This window comes from Suricata suricatta, chromosome 5 (genome assembly GCF_006229205.1).
Source record: "Suricata suricatta isolate VVHF042 chromosome 5, meerkat_22Aug2017_6uvM2_HiC, whole genome shotgun sequence".
NCBI lineage: Eukaryota > Metazoa > Chordata > Mammalia > Carnivora > Herpestidae > Suricata > Suricata suricatta.
In genome coordinates this window covers 154,253,568-154,271,815 of record NC_043704.1, presented here as the reverse complement: position 1 = coordinate 154,271,815, position 18,248 = coordinate 154,253,568, and the positions used below count along the sequence as shown (strand labels likewise).

Sequence of the window (18,248 nt, the reverse complement as noted above, 5' to 3'; positions counted from 1 at the left end):
ATGGTAGGATGTAGAACATTATTTGGAAGAAATGAATTTTAAGGGAAGCAAAGGACCATAAAGAATTGGCCTGTGCAGAGTCATGGAGGGCAGTGCTTTCCGGACTCACTGGCTTCCACGGACTGAAAGGTTACCTTCTGGTTCCTTCCAGATATGGGGGAAGGAGAATTATCATCGAGTTGCACACTTTTATTTTTTCAAGTAGCATATTGAGAATAAGGAACCAGATTCTTTTTTGTCATTATTTCATGAAAGAAAGATTTTTTAAAGATTTGTAAGTAATTTCCACACCTGTGTCGTGACCTGGGGTCAACGGTTGCCTGCTCTTCCCACTGAGCCAGGGGCCCTGAAACGTTGTTTTTTTTTTTTAACAACAGAAAAGATTAGGAAGGACATATTCTCAGAGTAAAACAGTTGTTTAAATGAAAGAAAAACTCTCTACATTGGCTTTCTGTTTGTCACCTCACCGTGATCAGTGGGGACTGTGTCGTGGGCGTGTCCTGGCTCAGAGACTGGCGTTTGGAGACCGCCGCCGTGGGGGCGTCGGGCGGGCGCTCCCACTGCCTGTGGGTCCCGGGGGCGGTGTGGGTGTCGGGGCGAGTAGAGGACGGCTGGGGCTTCAGGGTTCGAGAAGGAGTGAGTTTGAAACGTTGCGAAACATCAAGAGTTTTATCAGTAGTTTTATACAACGTAGTTTCATAAACATTGCGTTGCTTAAGTCCTTGAAAGTACTGTTTGAGGAAAAGTTTCTAGCAGGTGTGGGTGCCAGGGGTGGATTAAATCAGAGGAAGACGTGAGGTCAGACTTCTTTCTTGAGGAAATTCGTCATTGAAACGATGAGGATCTGGACTCTGGTTATGGATGTAGGAAACGACACGCCTCAAACAGTGTAAAAGCAGTAAAAGCCTTTGTTTATGTGCAGGGATGGGCGCAGAAGGTGAAATGTGACCGTGACTGTTCTGTGCTCAGGGAATTGGAAGAGTGGGATTCCTAGAAAATAGGCGGGTTTTGGTGGGATGTTCCGCAGGTTCCAGACCGTCGTCGCAGCGTTCTCATGGAGTGAGTGGAAGAGAGCAGCCGCGAAGGCGCAGGGCTGAGCCCGGGGCGGATGCCAAGGGTCTGTGGGTGGGCGGAGCAAAGTAAGGGCCCAGGGTGTAGACGGAGAGCAGGTGCCTCAGGTGCGGAGGGAGTTACTGGTGACCGCGGTAACAGAGAGCTGGAATCATTGGGTTTAGTCAGGAAGGCTTGCTAATGACCGAAAGAAGTAACTTCAGGAACTTGAAATTTTTCCGTTTGGTAATTAACTAGTTCAACCTTTTCGTTTTACAGAAGAGAAGGCTTCTGACTTTGTCCCTTGCTTTTGTGTTATGGGAGGAGGGAGGGTGTGTTGGCTATCTGTTTGGGAGAAAACAGTGCAGATTTAGATCACATGCATTAAGATCGCGCGAGGAGTAAGACGTCTTAAAGTCGGAGAACGATTTTTTATCTTGAGTAATTGTTTACCCTCTCCACATGAGCATCATCATAGAGCCATCATTCCAACCCTAAAACTACACTCTCTTTTTGGACCTTCATGTTTTGTGAGGAAGAAACTTATCTGCTGGGATATGTACTGATGTTTTACGTGCGGATCCTTCTCTAATTATTGCCGCTGATACCCTACTGTAAGAGAAGTGCACATCTGGATTGATTCTGCTTTTAAACTTTGAAAACTTCAAATTTGTATTTTTTTGTTTTTTACTGAAAACTACTTATAAAACTCTTTGTGTTTTAGGAGCTGCAAATGGATCAGCAAGCAAAAAAGCATCTCCAGGAGGAGTTTGACGCATCTTTAGAGGAAAAAGATCAGTATATCAGTGTTCTTCAGACGCAGGTAAAAGATTAAAAAGAAAAAATGTGTAGTTTTTGGATAAAGAAAAATTAAGTTTTTTTTTTGAGGTTCTAGATTTACAAAATGGCCTTTTTTTTTTTTTGAGAGAGCAAGCGAGCGAGCATGAGCGGGGCGGGGCAGTGGGAGAGAGAATCCCAAGCAGGCTCCCTGCTCAGCACAGAGCCTGACAGAGGGCTCCATCCCAGGACCGTGAGACCAGGACCTGAGCTGAAATCATCAGACCCTTAACCCACGGAGCTGTCCAGGTGCCCCAGGTGCCCCAAAATCACCTGTTTTTTTTTTTTTTAGATTTTGAGAGAGAGAGCGCGCGTGCGCAAGAGAGAAGATGAATGAGTGGGGGAGGGGCACAGAGCGAGGACACAATCCAAAGTGGGCTCTGAGTGAGCCCATGTGGGTCTCGAACTCACGACCTCAGCTGAAGTTGGAAGCTCCCACCCAGGCACCCCTGGCCTATTTTTAGAACTCTTGCTTTTCCTCAGTTTTCTTTTTCAGTATAATTTTTAAGTTTATTGTGTCTTTTGGCTAACTATGATATCATTGAATATAGCAAATAAAAAAATCAACTGCACTTAAGAGTAAACATTTTACTTTGATTTCCCCCCCCCATTACGGAGAAAAAGAATCTCCTTTCCTCTGTCGCCTCTCTCTTTTCAAGAAACCGCGTCATTTATCTTTCTTTTTCTACTGTACGAATCTTTTGTTAGGTCTCTCTGCTGAAACAGCGGCTGCGGAACGGCCCGACGGGTGCGGACTTAGCGCCCAGTGCGGACTTCCCGAGGCCGCTCCCTCCGGCGGACTCGGGGGCTGACCCAGAGCCAGCAGGTGAGCGTCCCCTTGTCAGGAAGTCCGCTTCCAACCCGAGGAGGCAGCCGAGGGTGTCCGGGCGCGGAGCGGGCCCCGGTGGAAGCCTCCTCCTCCGTGTGCCAGAAAGACGTGGAGTGTTGGTCATTTCGGTTCCTCGTCGTCGCTCGGGGGAATGTACCTGAGCAGTTGTTCTAAGACTTGGAAGTGTGTGGGCAGCAGCACGTTGTGTTGTAATTAAAGTTCATTACAGCGCTTACTTCGGCAGCACATAGACTAGAGTTCGTGATGTCACACTTCTTACTGATAGGAGTAGCTAGATTTCATACAAGCAGATCAGCCTGTTTAATGACTTTGTTACTGTCAGTGTTTGGCTATTTCATTGTTTTAGTAATACCGCTCAAATACTTCTGTGTTCAAAGATATCTGTATTTGTTTTTAATTAGAAAAGAAGGACTAGGGGCGCCTGGGTGGCTCTGTTGGTTAAAGCGTCCAGCTCAGGTCCTGACTCCCCAGTTCAGCTGTGCTGACAGCTCCGAGCCTGGCGCCTGCTTCAGATGCTGTGTCTCCCTCTCTCTCTGCCCCTTCGCCGCTCATGCTGTCTCTCTCTCTTTCTCTCTCTCTCTCTCTCTCTCTCAAAAATAAACAAACATTAAAAAAAGAAGAAGAAATAGTAAATTTTGTCTCAGAATCCAGTTATTACTCTCCACACTCTTTTGGAGACTTGACGATACATAAAAATCCCCACTTTTATTTACTAGCTCTTTCTCTCAAAGATGTTTATGATAAACTTTTAGTCCAGGCAGGCCCAGGGTGAGGTGCTGAACCGCTGTGTGTGAGCCCCCAGCCTGTAAAGGGCCCTGAAATCCCCCGTGGGCATGAAAACTTCACCCATAAGCGTATGGAGAGTGTAGAAAGCTTCACTTGCCAGAACTCCTATCAGGAACAGATCAGAATACATTAGAAAATATTTTATTAATCCTTCTGGGAGGGGAGCGAGGACACAGAGGTACTTTTGAATAACAAAAGGTGATCCTCTAGAAAGGGCTCTGGTAAGTTAGCCAACTCCCAGGTGCTTGGTGCCCTTTGGGGCGGGGTTGTACCTCAGGCAAGGGGCTTGCCCGCTAGCTGCTTCGGGTGCGGTCACACAAAGAGTGACGGGCAGAGGCCGGGAGGGCGGGACCCTCCCCTCCGGACCCCCCGCGTGCTGACAGAGCCCAGTCCCCGGAGCGCCCTCCGGCCCTGGCTGACTGACGGCCCTTGCCCGTGCTGCTTTGTTGGTAGCCGCAGACGGAGCTGCCGCGAAAACCCTGGACGTCCTGCAGCAGCGCGTCAAGCGGCAGGAGAACCTCCTGCAGCGCTGCAAGGCCACGATCCAGTCCCACAAGGAGCAGTGCGCGCTGCTGACCAGCGAGAAGGAGGCCCTGCAGGAGCAGCTGGAGGAGAGGCTCCAAGAGCTGGAGAAGATGAAGGTAAGGGCGCAAATGCGTTGGCCCCACGTGACCCTGGGAAGCTAGACCCCGGGCCCCAGCGCGGCCCTGCGGCTCCCTCTTCTGCGCAGCCTTCGCCTCCTTCCGTAGCCGGCCGGGGCGGACGCGGACGGCCAGGTGCCCCGGGACTCGGGGTCCCCGCCCCGCACGGTGTCCTGTGTCCCATCGCTCTTGCTGGACTGGCAGGAGTTCAGATCAGATAAAAGTAGACACAATGTTTAGAGTTTCATATGAGGAGAAGCTTTCGTAGAGATGGAAATGAATTTTTAAAATTTTTTTAGGAGCTTCATATGGCTGAGAAGACTAAACTTATCACTCAGTTGCGTGATGCAAAGAACTTAATTGAACAGCTTGAACAAGATAAGGTAAAGCAATAAACCTTACGATACTGGGATTGTCAGCGGGCCCCAGGATCGCTTCAGAAGCAGCTAGAAGCATTCAGGTGTATGCTTTCCCATGTTCTTACAGCCGCTTCCATGAAAAACCCTTCTGTTGTGATTTTGAAATTTAAATCACTCTTAGCACTAGTTTTATATCATGTGAAGCTGATTCTCTGTGGTTTTTTTGACTCTAGTAAGCATTTAGATATATAGATTAGCGTAACTACTGCCAAATAAATCTATTTATAGTGCCTAAGTACTTTTCAGAGAAAAGTTGAATTTTTTACAGGTAACACGTTACTAAAAATGAATGATATTAAGTATTGTCTTCATATGTAATGGAAACAGATTAATCTCTCAGATAAACTGCCTCAAGTAAAGAAGTGGTGGTGCGTATATGAGTATAAACAGGAGTTTCTGCGGACAGAGTTTCGGGCGCACAGGCGAGGCTGGCCGCGTCGAGCTGGAGCAGCGGCAGCAGTAGCGGAAACCACCGAACGTCCCCGGTGGATGTGTTCCGCCCGAGTCCTGCAGCCCCGAGTTCCTGGGCTCTGTTTCTGGAGCAGCTCCCAGTTGGTCCGGTTGTCCACCATTTTCCTGAACGGGCTGCTTTACGGCCGTGGTATTTTAAGTGGCCGGGCAATTAAGAACATGTCGGAGCCGTTTACTTGTGAACCGTATTAGCAGTCTGTTCACTCTCTGGGGTCGTTTGCCAGGCTCTGCTCTGCACACGTCAGGAAGGCCCACCTTAGGAAAGGGCGCCCACCACCCAGTCTCGGCAGTCAGCACCCAGGACTGGTCTTGTTTCGTCTGCACATGGGCAGACCTTGTTCTCCCCGACCCGCAGTTTACTTTGTTGTGGAGCAAACCCGAGAAATGGCATCGTTTCTTCTTAAGTATTTTGACGTATTTTTAAAACACAGGACTCTTTATTTTTACAAAAATGTATTTTCATGATCACCATCGAAAAATTAATAATTCCTTAACACCATCACCTTCTAGTCTCAGATTTTGCCTTTTGTCTCCTACTTTCCCCACTTTTCTGTGAGTCAAGAGCTCAGTAAGTTTCTTTCGCTACAGTTGGTGGAGGAGCCTCTTAAGCCCTCTTTTAATCAGCAGGTTCCACTGCCCGCCCTCTCTGTGTCTCTTTTCCTGCACTGTGATTTGATTTTCGAAGACACTGAAGGCTCACGATCTTGTTTTGAAATTTTGTGTAATCCATGTTCACCTGGTTTTTTACCTCTCCATTTTATTAGCCATCCCGAAGCATCACACCATAAACCGAGGTTTGACAACCCTGCAAGTAAAGTAATGATCTTGATCGTGAAATCGCTGTCCCCAAGTCTTAGTTTTCAAGAGACAAGTTGAACCACCCTGTTTTTTGTTAGTTGCAAATGACTGACTCAGTGTATGCTGTGTACTGTGTAATGTATGATATTGATTCACTTTCCCCCAGTGACCTTCATTTCATGCGTAGATGATCCAGAGAGCGGGAAGACAGTAGCAGTTAGCGACTTGGATGAGCAGGGGTGGCACCAGAGACTGGGACCAGAGAAGAGAGGAAGCAGGCGGCTGTGCCCTTGGCGTCATCCTGGCCGCCAGGGGCCTCGGAGGCTCTCCCGAGTTCCGGCGCAGATCGAGAACTAGTTCTCGGTGGCCCTGAGCCAAGCACAGAAGCTATATTTTGTTCATTATGAACTATTTACTGAGATAGGGAACATTGTGGCAAACACTTACAGAAAGATTATCAGTCTTTTAACTAAAACGTGTTTTTAACGCTCAAAAGAATAAACTTACTATTAAAATACTTTTTCACAGAAACAATACCCTGATCTGCCAGGTAACCAGAGTATATAGTGCAGTATAGCGCACAGAACACAGACTTCCGTTTGCAAAATGCTAAAATAATTCTTCGTAAGAAATACTGTGTTTTCTGCCTTTTAAGTGAGTTTGATATGTGCTGTTGGCGACGCAGCTTCGCTGTGCAAACGCTGCGGTGTCCACCCTCCTGTTTAGGGAATGGTGATAGCAGAGACCAAGCGCCAGATGCACGAGACCCTGGAGATGAAGGAAGAGGAGATTGCACAGCTCCGCAGCCGCGTCAAGCAGATGAGCGCCCAGGGGGAGGCGCTGCGGGAGCAGAGAGAGAAGTCCGAGAGAGCTGGTAAGAACTCGGGTCGTTTGTTTTGTTAGAGCTCAAAAGTCATGGAAAGTGGTGGCCAAACACATTTAGAAAAGTCAGTCAGGTGTTGGTACTGATACAGAGATTCTGTGTAGGATACTGAGCTGCTCCTTAGAGGAGGGAGGGGCTGGGGACTGTGGCCTGGGGGTGAAGCCAGCCCCGGGGGGGCTATTTGTAGGACTCTCAAGCTTAGAATGCTTTTTACGTTTCTCTGTCAGTAGAAGGAAGAGGGGTGTGTGACAGGGACCATGTGTGGCCTGCAAAGCCTAAGACATGTGCCGCTTGGCCCTTCCGTAGAAACCTCTGCTGATCACTGCCTTGGAGCATCAGATTCAGGCTTACCGTGTGGGACTCCCCAAGTAGGAGCGGCATGGCGCGCAGCAAATAATCGCTCCCGTGCGGGCGCTCTAGGGGAAACAGCTGAAGACAGAGTATAGACAGAAGTAGAAGAGAAGCCTTTTAACATGAGAGAATTAGGTTTTGTCCCCGTAAATGGAGGCTGTGGAAGTGGAGAGACCAGCACAGAATTTCACGAGGTGCGATCCTGAGCAGCGTGCGGGCTCGTGAGCCTGTGAGCCTTGGGTCGGGCCTCCAGGGGGCCTCGGCGGGGTGGGGGCAGCACACGCCTCCGCGGCCACAAGGTCAGCCGCAGGCAGGGTGAGTGCGCGTGCGCGTGCGAACCCGCCGCAGACAGCTCTTGCCCACGGGGGACGCCAAGCGGGATCGGGAGGGACAGCTCTGAACACCTCGAAGGGCGCGCAGCTGAGCTCAGACGTCCGTGCACAAGGCAGCGAGAAGCCGGTCATGGGAGAGCGTAAAGTGACGGCAGCTAGTGTTTCGTGTTGAAAAGAAAGCAAGCCGGGAAGTCAGATTTCAGAAAGCAAAGGCAGGAGTCGGGCTTGAAGGCCTGAGGACCTGGCCACCCTGGCCGGGACGGGTCTGGAAAAGAGAGGGAGAGTGGAGTCGGCGAACTTGGTGTCCGATGCACTTCCCGGGGCAGAAAAACCGGAGGAGTCTAAGATGGCTCCAAGGTTTTCAGCTGAGGAGACTGAAGGAAAAGTGAGAGGTCAGGGTAGGAAATCTGGGGAATTTGAGACCTGGAGTAAAACGATGGGGTGGCCTGGATACTTTGAATCTTCTCAGTCAGGAGCTTCCCACATGCAAGTGACCTGTTGAAGTTTGGACAAAGAAGCGAGGGCATTTTTCAGGAGCCAGCAGCCTATGGTTGAAGCCCGTGGCGAAACCTGTGGGAGAGGCCGATTTCTCCAGAAGAGTGGGTTTCGCAGCGGTCCCAGCGGGAGATGTGTGCGTCACACGCGCGCACACGCCACCGCCGCAGCGGCCACCGGCCGTCATTAGTTCTCCTGGGGCGAGGCTGTCACAAACGCGTGCCTTTTCCTGCGTGTGTCCATGTAGGCAATCCCCTCCGTTTCTTTGAAACAGGTCCTGTTACTACAGACAGGCAGCGCGGCTGTGGGAGTCAGGCAGCTTGCCCGCTCGCACACACGGGGGAGCGAGTCTGTGGTCAGGACTCGAGTCCAGAGTCTGTGCCCTTCACCACGGAAGTCTAGAGTTTGGCAGAGAGAAACAGACGAGAGGGAAAACAGTTACACACGGAACCAGAGGAACTGCGGATAGTTGTGCTTCAGGGGGAATCGAGGAACCATTTCCAGAAGTGAGGGAGAGGCAGGTCGAAGATTTTTTAAAAAATACTTCAGCTTTGGTGAGGGTTTGACTCCCAGGATGCAGTTTTAAAAAATGATTTTAGAAACCAGATTATAAAATTTAAGGAGTTGACACCAAATGTGCTCTTAAATATCTCTTTGAAGTGTTTTATTGGGAAGTGTTTGGGGAATTTAGCTAATGAATTTGTTCCCAGTAAACCCAAGAAACTTTCCCCCTGGAGAGCATTACTGGACAGCAGCTGTCAGAGTGTAACCTCAGAGGAATGACTGGAAGCAGTGCGAGGGCCGGGAGACACTGTTAAACAGGCTTGCTTTCAGGGAATCGAAAACCAAATTAATGGCTCAATTTCTCATCTCACGCCTTTCCATTTTCAGGACTGCTTTTGTTGACTAATGTACCCAGTCGAGAGAAAAATCATACTGTTAGGGGGTTAAATTTTCTTTTAAAATTGGGGTGTATCTTGTGAGGAGGTAGAAACCCATGACACAATTTCAAGTTGAAAGAGGTGAATGACAGAGGAAGGTAGACAAAGTCAGTTCACATGCAGGGGGAACAACCAGTAAGTCCTTAAGGAGGGAATTGATTTAAGGTTATTTCATAGAGACGTTAACCTTGGAAAGTCTTTGGGTCATGCTGTTGTAAGTGTTTTTATTGGTATCTTAAAAGTTATATTTGAGTCCCAATTACTGGCCTGTGACAGAGAGTTGTAACAGACTCCATCCTCACTGAGGACACCGCCCTTTAAGTCTGTAGTGAAAACTGCTTTCGCAGAAGTGCATTTCATCTGCTGACCTTAGGTGAGTCTGAACAGAACTGTTGAAATATAAAACAGTGTTTAGACCAAATGTAAAGTGCGTGTGCCAGTTGACAGAAGCTAGTGCTGAGAATAGGAGACGGTGTCTGTAGAGGAGCCGGTGCGGCCCCGCGTGGTCTGTGGACGCAGCCGGCTGTTGGGGACTCTCTTCCTCGCGAAGTGTCTGTGTCTCTCGGGGAACAGCGTTACCACCAGTAGAGCTTGTCGTCGTTAAAGATTTTTAGAAGTAAATTTGTCTACATAAAACATTTGTAAAAGAACATAAACTCTTCTAATGCATTTTTAACTGTAAAAATTTAACTCTGATATATTTAGTAATCCTTGACATGTGGCCACACTAGACAAAGAACTCATTTTTTCAGCTTACTTATTTTGCAGGTAAAAATCAGCTCAAGTACATTTCCCACTACCTTTCTTAGAAAACCGTCCATTGCACTAGCTCTCATAGGTGTTCTAAATGAGCTGTGAGGCCTCACGTATGTTGGAGGACAAGGAAATCTGAATGGCTTTGATTTTAAAAGGAGCGGTTCTATCCTAAAAGACCAAAGCTATGAGAATATGGTGACCGCCTCCTTAGAGCATGTGCTGTGCCAACCTTGTAGCTCTTACCCTCGTCCCTGGGGAGCTGTTGGGCGTGGCTTCTGCAGGAGGGTACTGTAGCGCTCTGGTTTTGTTAAAATTTCTTATTCAGTGAATAAAGAAAACCAAAACCAAATCTTTCTGTTAGAAGTGTTTTGCTACAAGTGTTGATAGCACTGCTTTCTAGAACAGATGGTCATATGGTCACGTAACTAGGTCTCAAACTTAGAGGAGTCTGGTGATTCAGCTTCAGTGCATAATGCTGTGTTTTAGATGCTAGGTGCTATCACTGATTGTCTAGAATATTCTCTCTCCCGTGCAGCACTGGTGCAGACTGGTACTGCTGCTTACGTGCACAATAGGTCCTGGCTGTGCGGTGTGTGTGCACGCGTGTGGTTCACGTGGGGTGGGAGGGGGAGGCGGCTGGCTGGTTGTGAGCACAGCATGTTACGAAACATCGGAACGTAGAGAAGATGCAAGCAGGCCAGTCCTGCTGCAGCACGCTCCCATGTGGTCTTTCCTCCAATCCTGGTTTTTGTATTATTGTGATCGTATTATACATAGAATCTCGTAGGCTCACTTTGCTCCACTTAGCATTAGATTAGGAGTACTCTTACCTGTTGCTAAAATACTAACATGTTAGTGGCTGTGTCAGAATGCATCTACATCGTGTACTTAACCATTTCTCTCTTGATCAACATCTAAATTATTTTCTACTTTTGCCGTTATGAATACACAGTAACGACTCCGTGATGCAGCTTATTCTGTCTTTGAGTTTTTTCTCAGGATAAATCCTTACCCATAGACTTCTAGTTGTTTTTATAAGTCACCTTTACATATTTAAATGTAGCCACTATAAAACCCACGCCATGGGGTTAATGCCCCAACACCCCTGTCCCGCGCACCCCCCCCCATTAACATGTTCCTGCCCACAGTTGCTCAGAATGAGTAAAATCTTCTGTTTGGATCAGGAAGATTCCCAGAATGTCTTTTGTAAGCCTCATTTCCCTTCCGTTCACCCTGTCTCCACCCATGTCATGTGTTTCATATGATTGGCTGTATTAAACACTTAGATGACCGCATAGCGTTCTCTGCGTTTTCATTGCCATGTTGTGTTTGTGCAGGAAATAAGTTTTTATTCATTTGTGTGGTATAGGCCTGATATCAGACGTTCAGTGTAATGTATTTATTTGACATTTGAAGGACCCTCTTAAATAGAGTTCATGTATTTAAATAATATGTAAGATTTATCCATATTTATATCATAAAAATCACATATGTCCTTAGAGCTTTGTTAGTTGCTGATAATTGATGTACAGAGTTTTCTTGGAGTCTTAAGTCTCACAAAACATCTTGTTTTTGTGCATCCACACGTGCCAATAAGTGAATCATGGTGCCTTTCCCAAGCCTTGTACGAACAGGACTGGGGTAAGGGCTGTTTGTCTCTCTTGTCGTGGGTACTTAGAAAAAGCTTTATCAAGAAAATTCCATGTCTCTCAGGCAAAAAAAGTATGAATCAAAGTAGAGTTTAAATCTGTCATGTTAGATAAGTGGTCACTTCCTATATTGGCACCAGACGTATACCTGATGGAAAAGTTCATTATTTTAAATGGAATTGGGCTTTCATTCATTATGGGTGGTTTTACTAGCCATCTGGTCTCGGTGCTTAACCCGCTTCTCCAGGAGGAGCCAGGAGTCCTGGTCACGGGCGCATAGTCCCTGCAGCGTCACAGTCACTGACTGTGTAGGAAGCACATCGCCTGCTACAGAATCATAGTTTCACGCCTCCTTTTCTAGTGCAGTGCAGCTGGCGCTCAGCACGCCATCAGGTTCAGGCTGCGGTTCAGGCGTGCGGCCCGGGCCCGCGGGGCGCTGTGCTGGCCGCGTCCTCCACGTAGCTCGGTTTACTTGTCTCTAGCTTAGATTTTTCAAGACTAGCCTGTGTTCAAGGTACAGATGACTTGCACGGTCGATGTAGGGAGTGCATGAGCATTTGGAAAGATCTGTAAAATTTGTTTAAAAAAATTTTTAAGAGTCAAAGCACAGCCAATCTGTAGACTGAATCTTGTCACATATTTTGGAAAGTGGCTCAAAAAGTAGATTTCCATTGCAAAGGTGATAATTACAATCCTGAAGGCCCCAATTTATATAGAAGTGTGGCACTCTCTGGTTTGTGCCACTGGGTGGCAGTATTATTTTCTGTCACAGAAGCTCTAGGCAAGTGGTTTTCAGACGTTTCTTCACCTCAGGGAACTCTTTACACTGTGAAAACCTACTGAGGACCCCAAAGAGCGTTTGCTTGTGTGGGTTCTATGTAGTGGTATTTACCGTATTAGCAATTCAAACTAGGAAATGAAAACACTTCTTAGTAGTTCATTTAAAAATAACAGGTATAAACCTGTTATATATCACTCTAAATACTTTTATAAAAATTACTTATATTTTCCGAAACAAAATATAAGAGCGGTCTTGTTTCACATTTTTGCTTTTCTCATTGTTTGGCTTATAATTCAGGATGGCGATTCTCGTGCCTCTTTCTGTATTCAACCTGTTGTGATATGTTACTCTGGTTGAAATATTTGAGGAAAATCTGCCTTTCTACAGATGCGCAGATGTGTGTTTGGGAAGCAGACGACCTCTGAAAGGGTCTCAGGACCTGGGATCTGTGTGCCCCACCTTGAAAACTGCTAGTCTGGACTTCTGCGTTTATTCACAAAAGAGCCCTGATGGTGGACTGGAATTCCGATAAAGGTCTTTTTTTTTTTTTTTTTTTGCTTTCTGTTAGTTTGCATTTCATTCATTTTGTAGTACTGCCTGATTTGCTGTTGTTTTTGTTTTGTTTTGTTGTTGTTGTTTTAGTTTAGTAACTTGAGTTTTGGCAGGTCTCTCGCTGGGATAAAGAGCTAGGCTCTGGCTTACGGATTCATTCCTGACGGGGTCAGTCAGCTCCTGAGGGTCCGCAGGCAGCCTGCAGGTTGGCAGCCTTGCCCCTCCTCTGCCTCCGTGCTTATCCCCTGCAGGGGGAAGGAAGAAGGTTCCAGTGCAGTGCCCTCTGGGGCGGTCCCCGGAGCAGCACCGCTGCCCGACCTCCGAGCTCCGGCCTCTGTCGCTGCGGTGGGTGAGGCGGCTGAGGCCCAGGAGAGGCGGCCCCGGGTCCCGTTCGCCCTCGCTCTGCCTCAGGCCCGTTCCCCGGCCCCTTTACTGCTTCCGCCGCCTTCCTGTCGGAGCCCAGCGCCCGCCGGCCTGTGCTTCACGGAGGCCAGCGTCCAGGGGCGCTCGGTGAGTCAACGGTTGGACTCCTGATCGGCGGCGGGTGGCAGCCCTTCCCCGTCAGCCTCCTGGTGAGCGCTTGTTTCTGATCATCCCCGTGGGTGTCCGTGAAACCCGTCTGAAGTGGAAAACGAGGGACTAGCGAAAAATTATGGTTTCCCTTGGCATTTTACTTTTGACAGAGGACCATTCTTAAGGTTTATTAAATTTTTGCCTAGAAATATTCTAAAGTTTAAAAAAATGTTTAATACAAAGTGCCTGAGACACATTGAATTTTGCTCTGGAAGGACACGGCGTGTTCTTGCAGCGCGTGGCAGCCTCCGCCCCCGCCTCCCGTCGCTGTGCGCATGCGGGCCGGGCGCTTCCTCCCCCGCCGCTTGCCCTGCTGGGGGCGGGAGGACGGCTAGTGGACGAGCGGAGTAGACTTCCTTAGTGCTCACGGTAAATCCTAGACTAGCCTCCTTTCGGGAAGAGTGGGAAGTGCGCCGCCAGTGTGTCACAGCCGTGGGCACCACGGCTCTGTGTCTGGCACTGGGGCCGGAAGGGGACATGGTTCTGAGTCCGTGAGCGCTCCGCGCGGCGCCTTCAGCCCCGCAACGGCGCTCGCTGCGAGGGCGTGGCTCCGCGCCTGCCTCCGGGAAGAATCCAGAACGGATGTGGGCTGTGTTTGCCGTATGTCACTGCGTATGATGAGTTTTAGTGACACCCGCCCTTCTGGATACTTACTAGCATCTCCATGAAGCAGGGTGGAGGCGGCACACAGCTGAGCTTTCCTGCGTCCCGTGTAACATGGCTACATTCTGTTGAGAGTGAGAAGCCATCAGTGACTGATTGATTCAGAAATCCTGGTTTAGTAAGATGCACTATTGTCCAGCGGAGCTGGCTCCATGTTGGCATTCTTAGAGTTTTTAAAATAATGGAAGGTGAGGACTATTCCTTAAATACAATTTTAAAGTTTTGGCACCAAGCTTTATATATTCAAATTGATTTATCCTCTGAGGGGAAAGTTAGATGCCTCAGTTGAATAAGAAGGTTGAAGTAAAAGATTTCAAAGATTTCTTTCGAGATATAAAACTACGCGGTTCTCTGACGCGGTGGCAGAAAGTGGGAGGTGCAGAGCGGTGGGGCCAGATCTCTCCTGCTTCGGGCACAGGCGACGCCTCATCAAGTGACTTAGGAGCCTGGTTTCAGGGGACGGAACACTAGAGTTAGAGTATAATAGAGGAGAATCTTCTAAACGTTACTGAGTGTGGCTGCAAACTGAATTATTGGAAAACTATTTCTGAACGGGAACTTTGTGACAGATTTTTTGTTGTTTCCAAAGGCTAGGGCACCACATCTACTTTTATACTGTACTGGATTCTGGAATTTTAAGATTAAAATGAGGAAAATTTACTTGGTATTGCCTATATACAGTTTTGTTTTATTTTGCTTAATCAGGACAAGTTTTTTATTTAAAACTCGATTTGTTGGAGGAACATCCACACTCCCTTCAGGTTTTCCAGAGCCTGATCTCAGAGATCGCTGTCGAGGGCTCAGAGGCGCTGAGCAGTCCTGGAGATGAAGAGATGCTGGTGACATCCAAGCATTGAAAAATTCTTTGTCTGGTTTTTTTTAATTTCCCAGATTTAAATGATCAGCACAAACTGAGCAGGAAGCACTTTGTTATAGAATTTCTTTCCCATAATTGACCACTTGACTTTAGGAAACTGGCTTTTAAGAAATTAGGAAACTAATTTCTTATTAGCAGCAAGAGATATTTCTTTATGCTTGACACTAAAATTTAGTATAGTAAAAGAACATCTAAATAAAACAAAACAACATTTTTCTTTGACTATTTTATTTTCCAGGATACTTATATCTGAGAATCTTGGTGTTTGCTGGCAAATACCAGTACAGTTAGAGCAGGAATCTTGATAAAGGATTTCAGCTAATTAATATCCCTTTGAAATTCAGAGCACCAGTTTTTTACTTTGGGCATATAAAATGAATAAATTGGACAGGTTAAATTAAAAAAAATTTTTGAGCTTATTTATTTTGAGAGAGAAAGAGAGAGAGAGAGCGCGCGCGCACGAGAGCATGAGTGGGGGAGGGGCAGACAGAGGAGGAGAGAGAAGTCCATGCAGGCTCCAGCTGTCAATGCAGATCCTGACCTGGGGCTTGAACTCATGAATGGTGAGATCATGACTCCAGCCAAGATCAAGAATTGGACACTTAACTGACTGAGCCACACAGGGAGCCCTAAACAGGTTTTTGGTTTTTTTTTTAGATATCAAAGATATGTATAGTTGCTAAGGAAGTTATTTTTTTAATGTTAAGCAAAGTAAGTTGTGTTTCCCATTGTTACCAGAATTCATCCTTTCTCTTGCCTTTTTTTTTTTTTATTAATGCAACTTACCATTAAGAAAATGCTATGGAACAGATTTTGTCTTCAGGTATGAAATTCCTGTGCCAAGCCACGGTCTGGTAAGGGTAAGCCAAGTTGTGGTTAGTAAAAAGGCTTTTTGGTTTTGAGATGCCACAGGTTGAAATTGTACATTTCTTAACCACTAGGGTGAAAATACTGCTGTATTAATGAACGGTCTCTCCTCTGGACGTAGGGTTCTCGATAGAATGAAAGTCCCATCTTAAAGATTTATGTTTTGTTTATAACTCGGCTGTGTGTCCAGGGAAGCTGGGGTCTTCTGTGGGGACTGAAGACGTGATCTCCGGTGAGGATGGCAGTAAGATTTGACAGCACGTCACAGAGGCAGTAGAGAGAAACACGTACAGTGCACACATGCACACACGCTTCTGCACACGTGCACACGCCCTGCCAGATTTTGGCGGAAGCCGGTGAGCGGTTGGCCTCCTTAAAGATACTGCTGCTGTATCCGAGATGATGATGGTTTTTGCCCTGAATTCTTACCTCCCACGAGAACACCCTGTTGGTAGTACCGTTTTTCTAAAGTTTACTTATTTACTTTGAGAGAGAGAGAGGACGAGCACATGCATGGGGCAGGAACAGAGAGAGAGGTGGGGAGAGTCCCAAGCAAGCTCCAGGTGACCCAGGGCTCAATCTCATAATCCATGAGATGAGGACCTGAGCCAAAATCAGGAGCCGGAAGCCTCTCCTCCTGAGCCCCCAGGCGTCCCCGGTAGCGCCTTTCTGTACACTGTGGGGTCAGGCGAAGGCTTCTTTCTAGTCACCAGCCCTAGTCTGAAATGTATACAAATGGTAGGTTTCTTTTCATTATACGTGGTTTAAATATGTGATTCCGGTAATGGTAAAACCCAAAAAACCCTGCTCTTTTATTACATGGTTAAGAGGTTTTTAAAAATAGAATTAGTCAAAGAGTAAACTTTCCATTCTTAAAAATGTCCTCGTGAGTATATAATAATATTACCTAATTATTGATAGTAGGTAAGAACTCCGTAGCAAACAAGAAAGCAGTTGAAATTACATTCTACAGAAGTAGGAACAAGCCTTCATCCCTTTGAATGAGGACACTTGCAGGAAGAAAGTGTGGGGAGCCATTAGGAATTTAACTTTTTCCCAGACTCCTCTGAGTTTAGGTTCATAGAAGTAGTTCTTAAGATCTGAACCCAGCCCTCAGTGACAAATCGGTTTCAGTAACTGGACACTTCTTGTGGCTTTGCGGAACGGCTCAGACAGGTTTCCCGGCTTCCGACAGAAATGAGTACCGTAACCTGTCCTGCTCCTGCTGCTCACCGTTCCCAGAAATTGAACGTAAAACCCTGTGGCTCCGTGATAGTATTTCTTGAGATACTTGTTTTCTGTTGTTTTCTTTATAGCTTTTGAGGAACTTGAAAGAGCCTTGAGTTCAGCCCAAAAAACAGAAGAATCTCGAAGAGAAATGAAGGCAGAAATGGATGAACAAATAAAAGCCCTTGAGAAAGCCAGGGAGGAGGAACGTGCCATTCTTCAGCGTGAACTGAGTCGCGTGAAACAGGAGGTTGTTGATGTGATGAAAGTAAGACTGATTCTAGATTTAAACAGGCTACCGCAGTTTTGAAACTGAAGTCTCATGCTTTTCCTACAGGTTTTGATTGTAAAGAAGATTGAATTTATGTTTTAGACCTTGACCATGAGCTCAGGATTTAGGAAAAAAGTCATGTTGGGAGGGAGAAAATAATTTATATCTTTGTGGATATACTTTCCAGAGATAGTCTACGTGTATAATTCTCTTTGATGTTTATATTTTTTGATGTGTTAAATTTTTTACCACAAAAGATACTATGTTCTGAAGATGCTCTGTGCTGCGCTCTTCTGTTTACCGTGTCGCCTGTCATTGGCGAGTGGTGACGCTGCCGCACTTGTTTTAAAGCTCAGGACCTCCCGTGTGAGTGTCTCTGGATTTAACCAGGCTTCTGTGGCTGGACATTCAGGTTTTTCCGTTGTCTGCTATTGCAAATGTGAATATCCTCATATTTGCTCACCTGTGTGTTTCTCTAGGATAGTTTCCTAGAAGCAGAATATTAGGCAAAGAGTATGTGTATTTTAAGTGCTGCATAGTTTCTGTGAGCTCTGTAGAGGACTCTGTGTGCTCTTACACGTGATGTATCACCTCACAAGGATGGCGTTACCTAACTTTCCCCCCAAGATGAACAGGTAAAAGGAAACGATATTGTAGTTTCAATGTGCTTATCTCTTTACCAGTATGAGAAATGTTTTTTATTTTGAGAGGCACGGGGGTGTGAGGAGAACACCCCTGTGGGCAGGGAAGGCTCAGAGAGAGAGGGGGAGAGAGAGTCCCAAGTAGGCTCTGCACTGTCAGCGTGGAGCTGAGGCGGGGCTCGAACTCATGAGTTGTGAGATCATAACCTGAGCCGAAATCAAGTCAGATGCTTAACCACTGAGCCACCCAGGCGTCCCTGATAACATATTTTTATATATTTAAAAGGAATTGGTAGTTTCTTCTCTTTGAGTTGCTTGGTCAAATCTTTAACTCATTCTCCTTTTGGGCAGTTGGTCTTTTCTTACTGATTTGCAGAAGCTTTTTACATCTAGTAGGAATTAGTTCTTTGAATATACAATGCATTTATCCATTTAGTTTATTTCTCTCTCTCTCTCTTTTTGATTGACTATATCATTTATTTTTGCTTTGGGATTGGCCTTTTGTTGTTTTGTTTTGGGTTTTGTTTTGTTTTGTTT

General features: G+C 46.6%; 1 protein-coding gene across 7 annotated transcripts in view; it reads left to right on the top strand.

Annotated features, from left to right (window-relative positions):
* GOLGA4 (golgin A4) overlaps window positions 1-18,248 on the top strand; it is a 108,600-nt gene that overhangs the window by 45,484 nt on the left and 44,868 nt on the right. For all 7 annotated transcript variants that reach the window (XM_029940578.1, XM_029940574.1, XM_029940577.1 and 4 more), the window contains 6 exons: window positions 1,775-1,873; window positions 2,596-2,713; window positions 3,977-4,164; window positions 4,464-4,547; window positions 6,579-6,726; window positions 16,889-17,067. In XM_029940578.1, coding sequence (XP_029796438.1) covers window positions 1,775-1,873; window positions 2,596-2,713; window positions 3,977-4,164; window positions 4,464-4,547; window positions 6,579-6,726; window positions 16,889-17,067 — 816 coding nt within the window. The remainder of the gene's footprint in view (window positions 1-1,774; window positions 1,874-2,595; window positions 2,714-3,976; window positions 4,165-4,463; window positions 4,548-6,578; window positions 6,727-16,888; window positions 17,068-18,248) is intronic.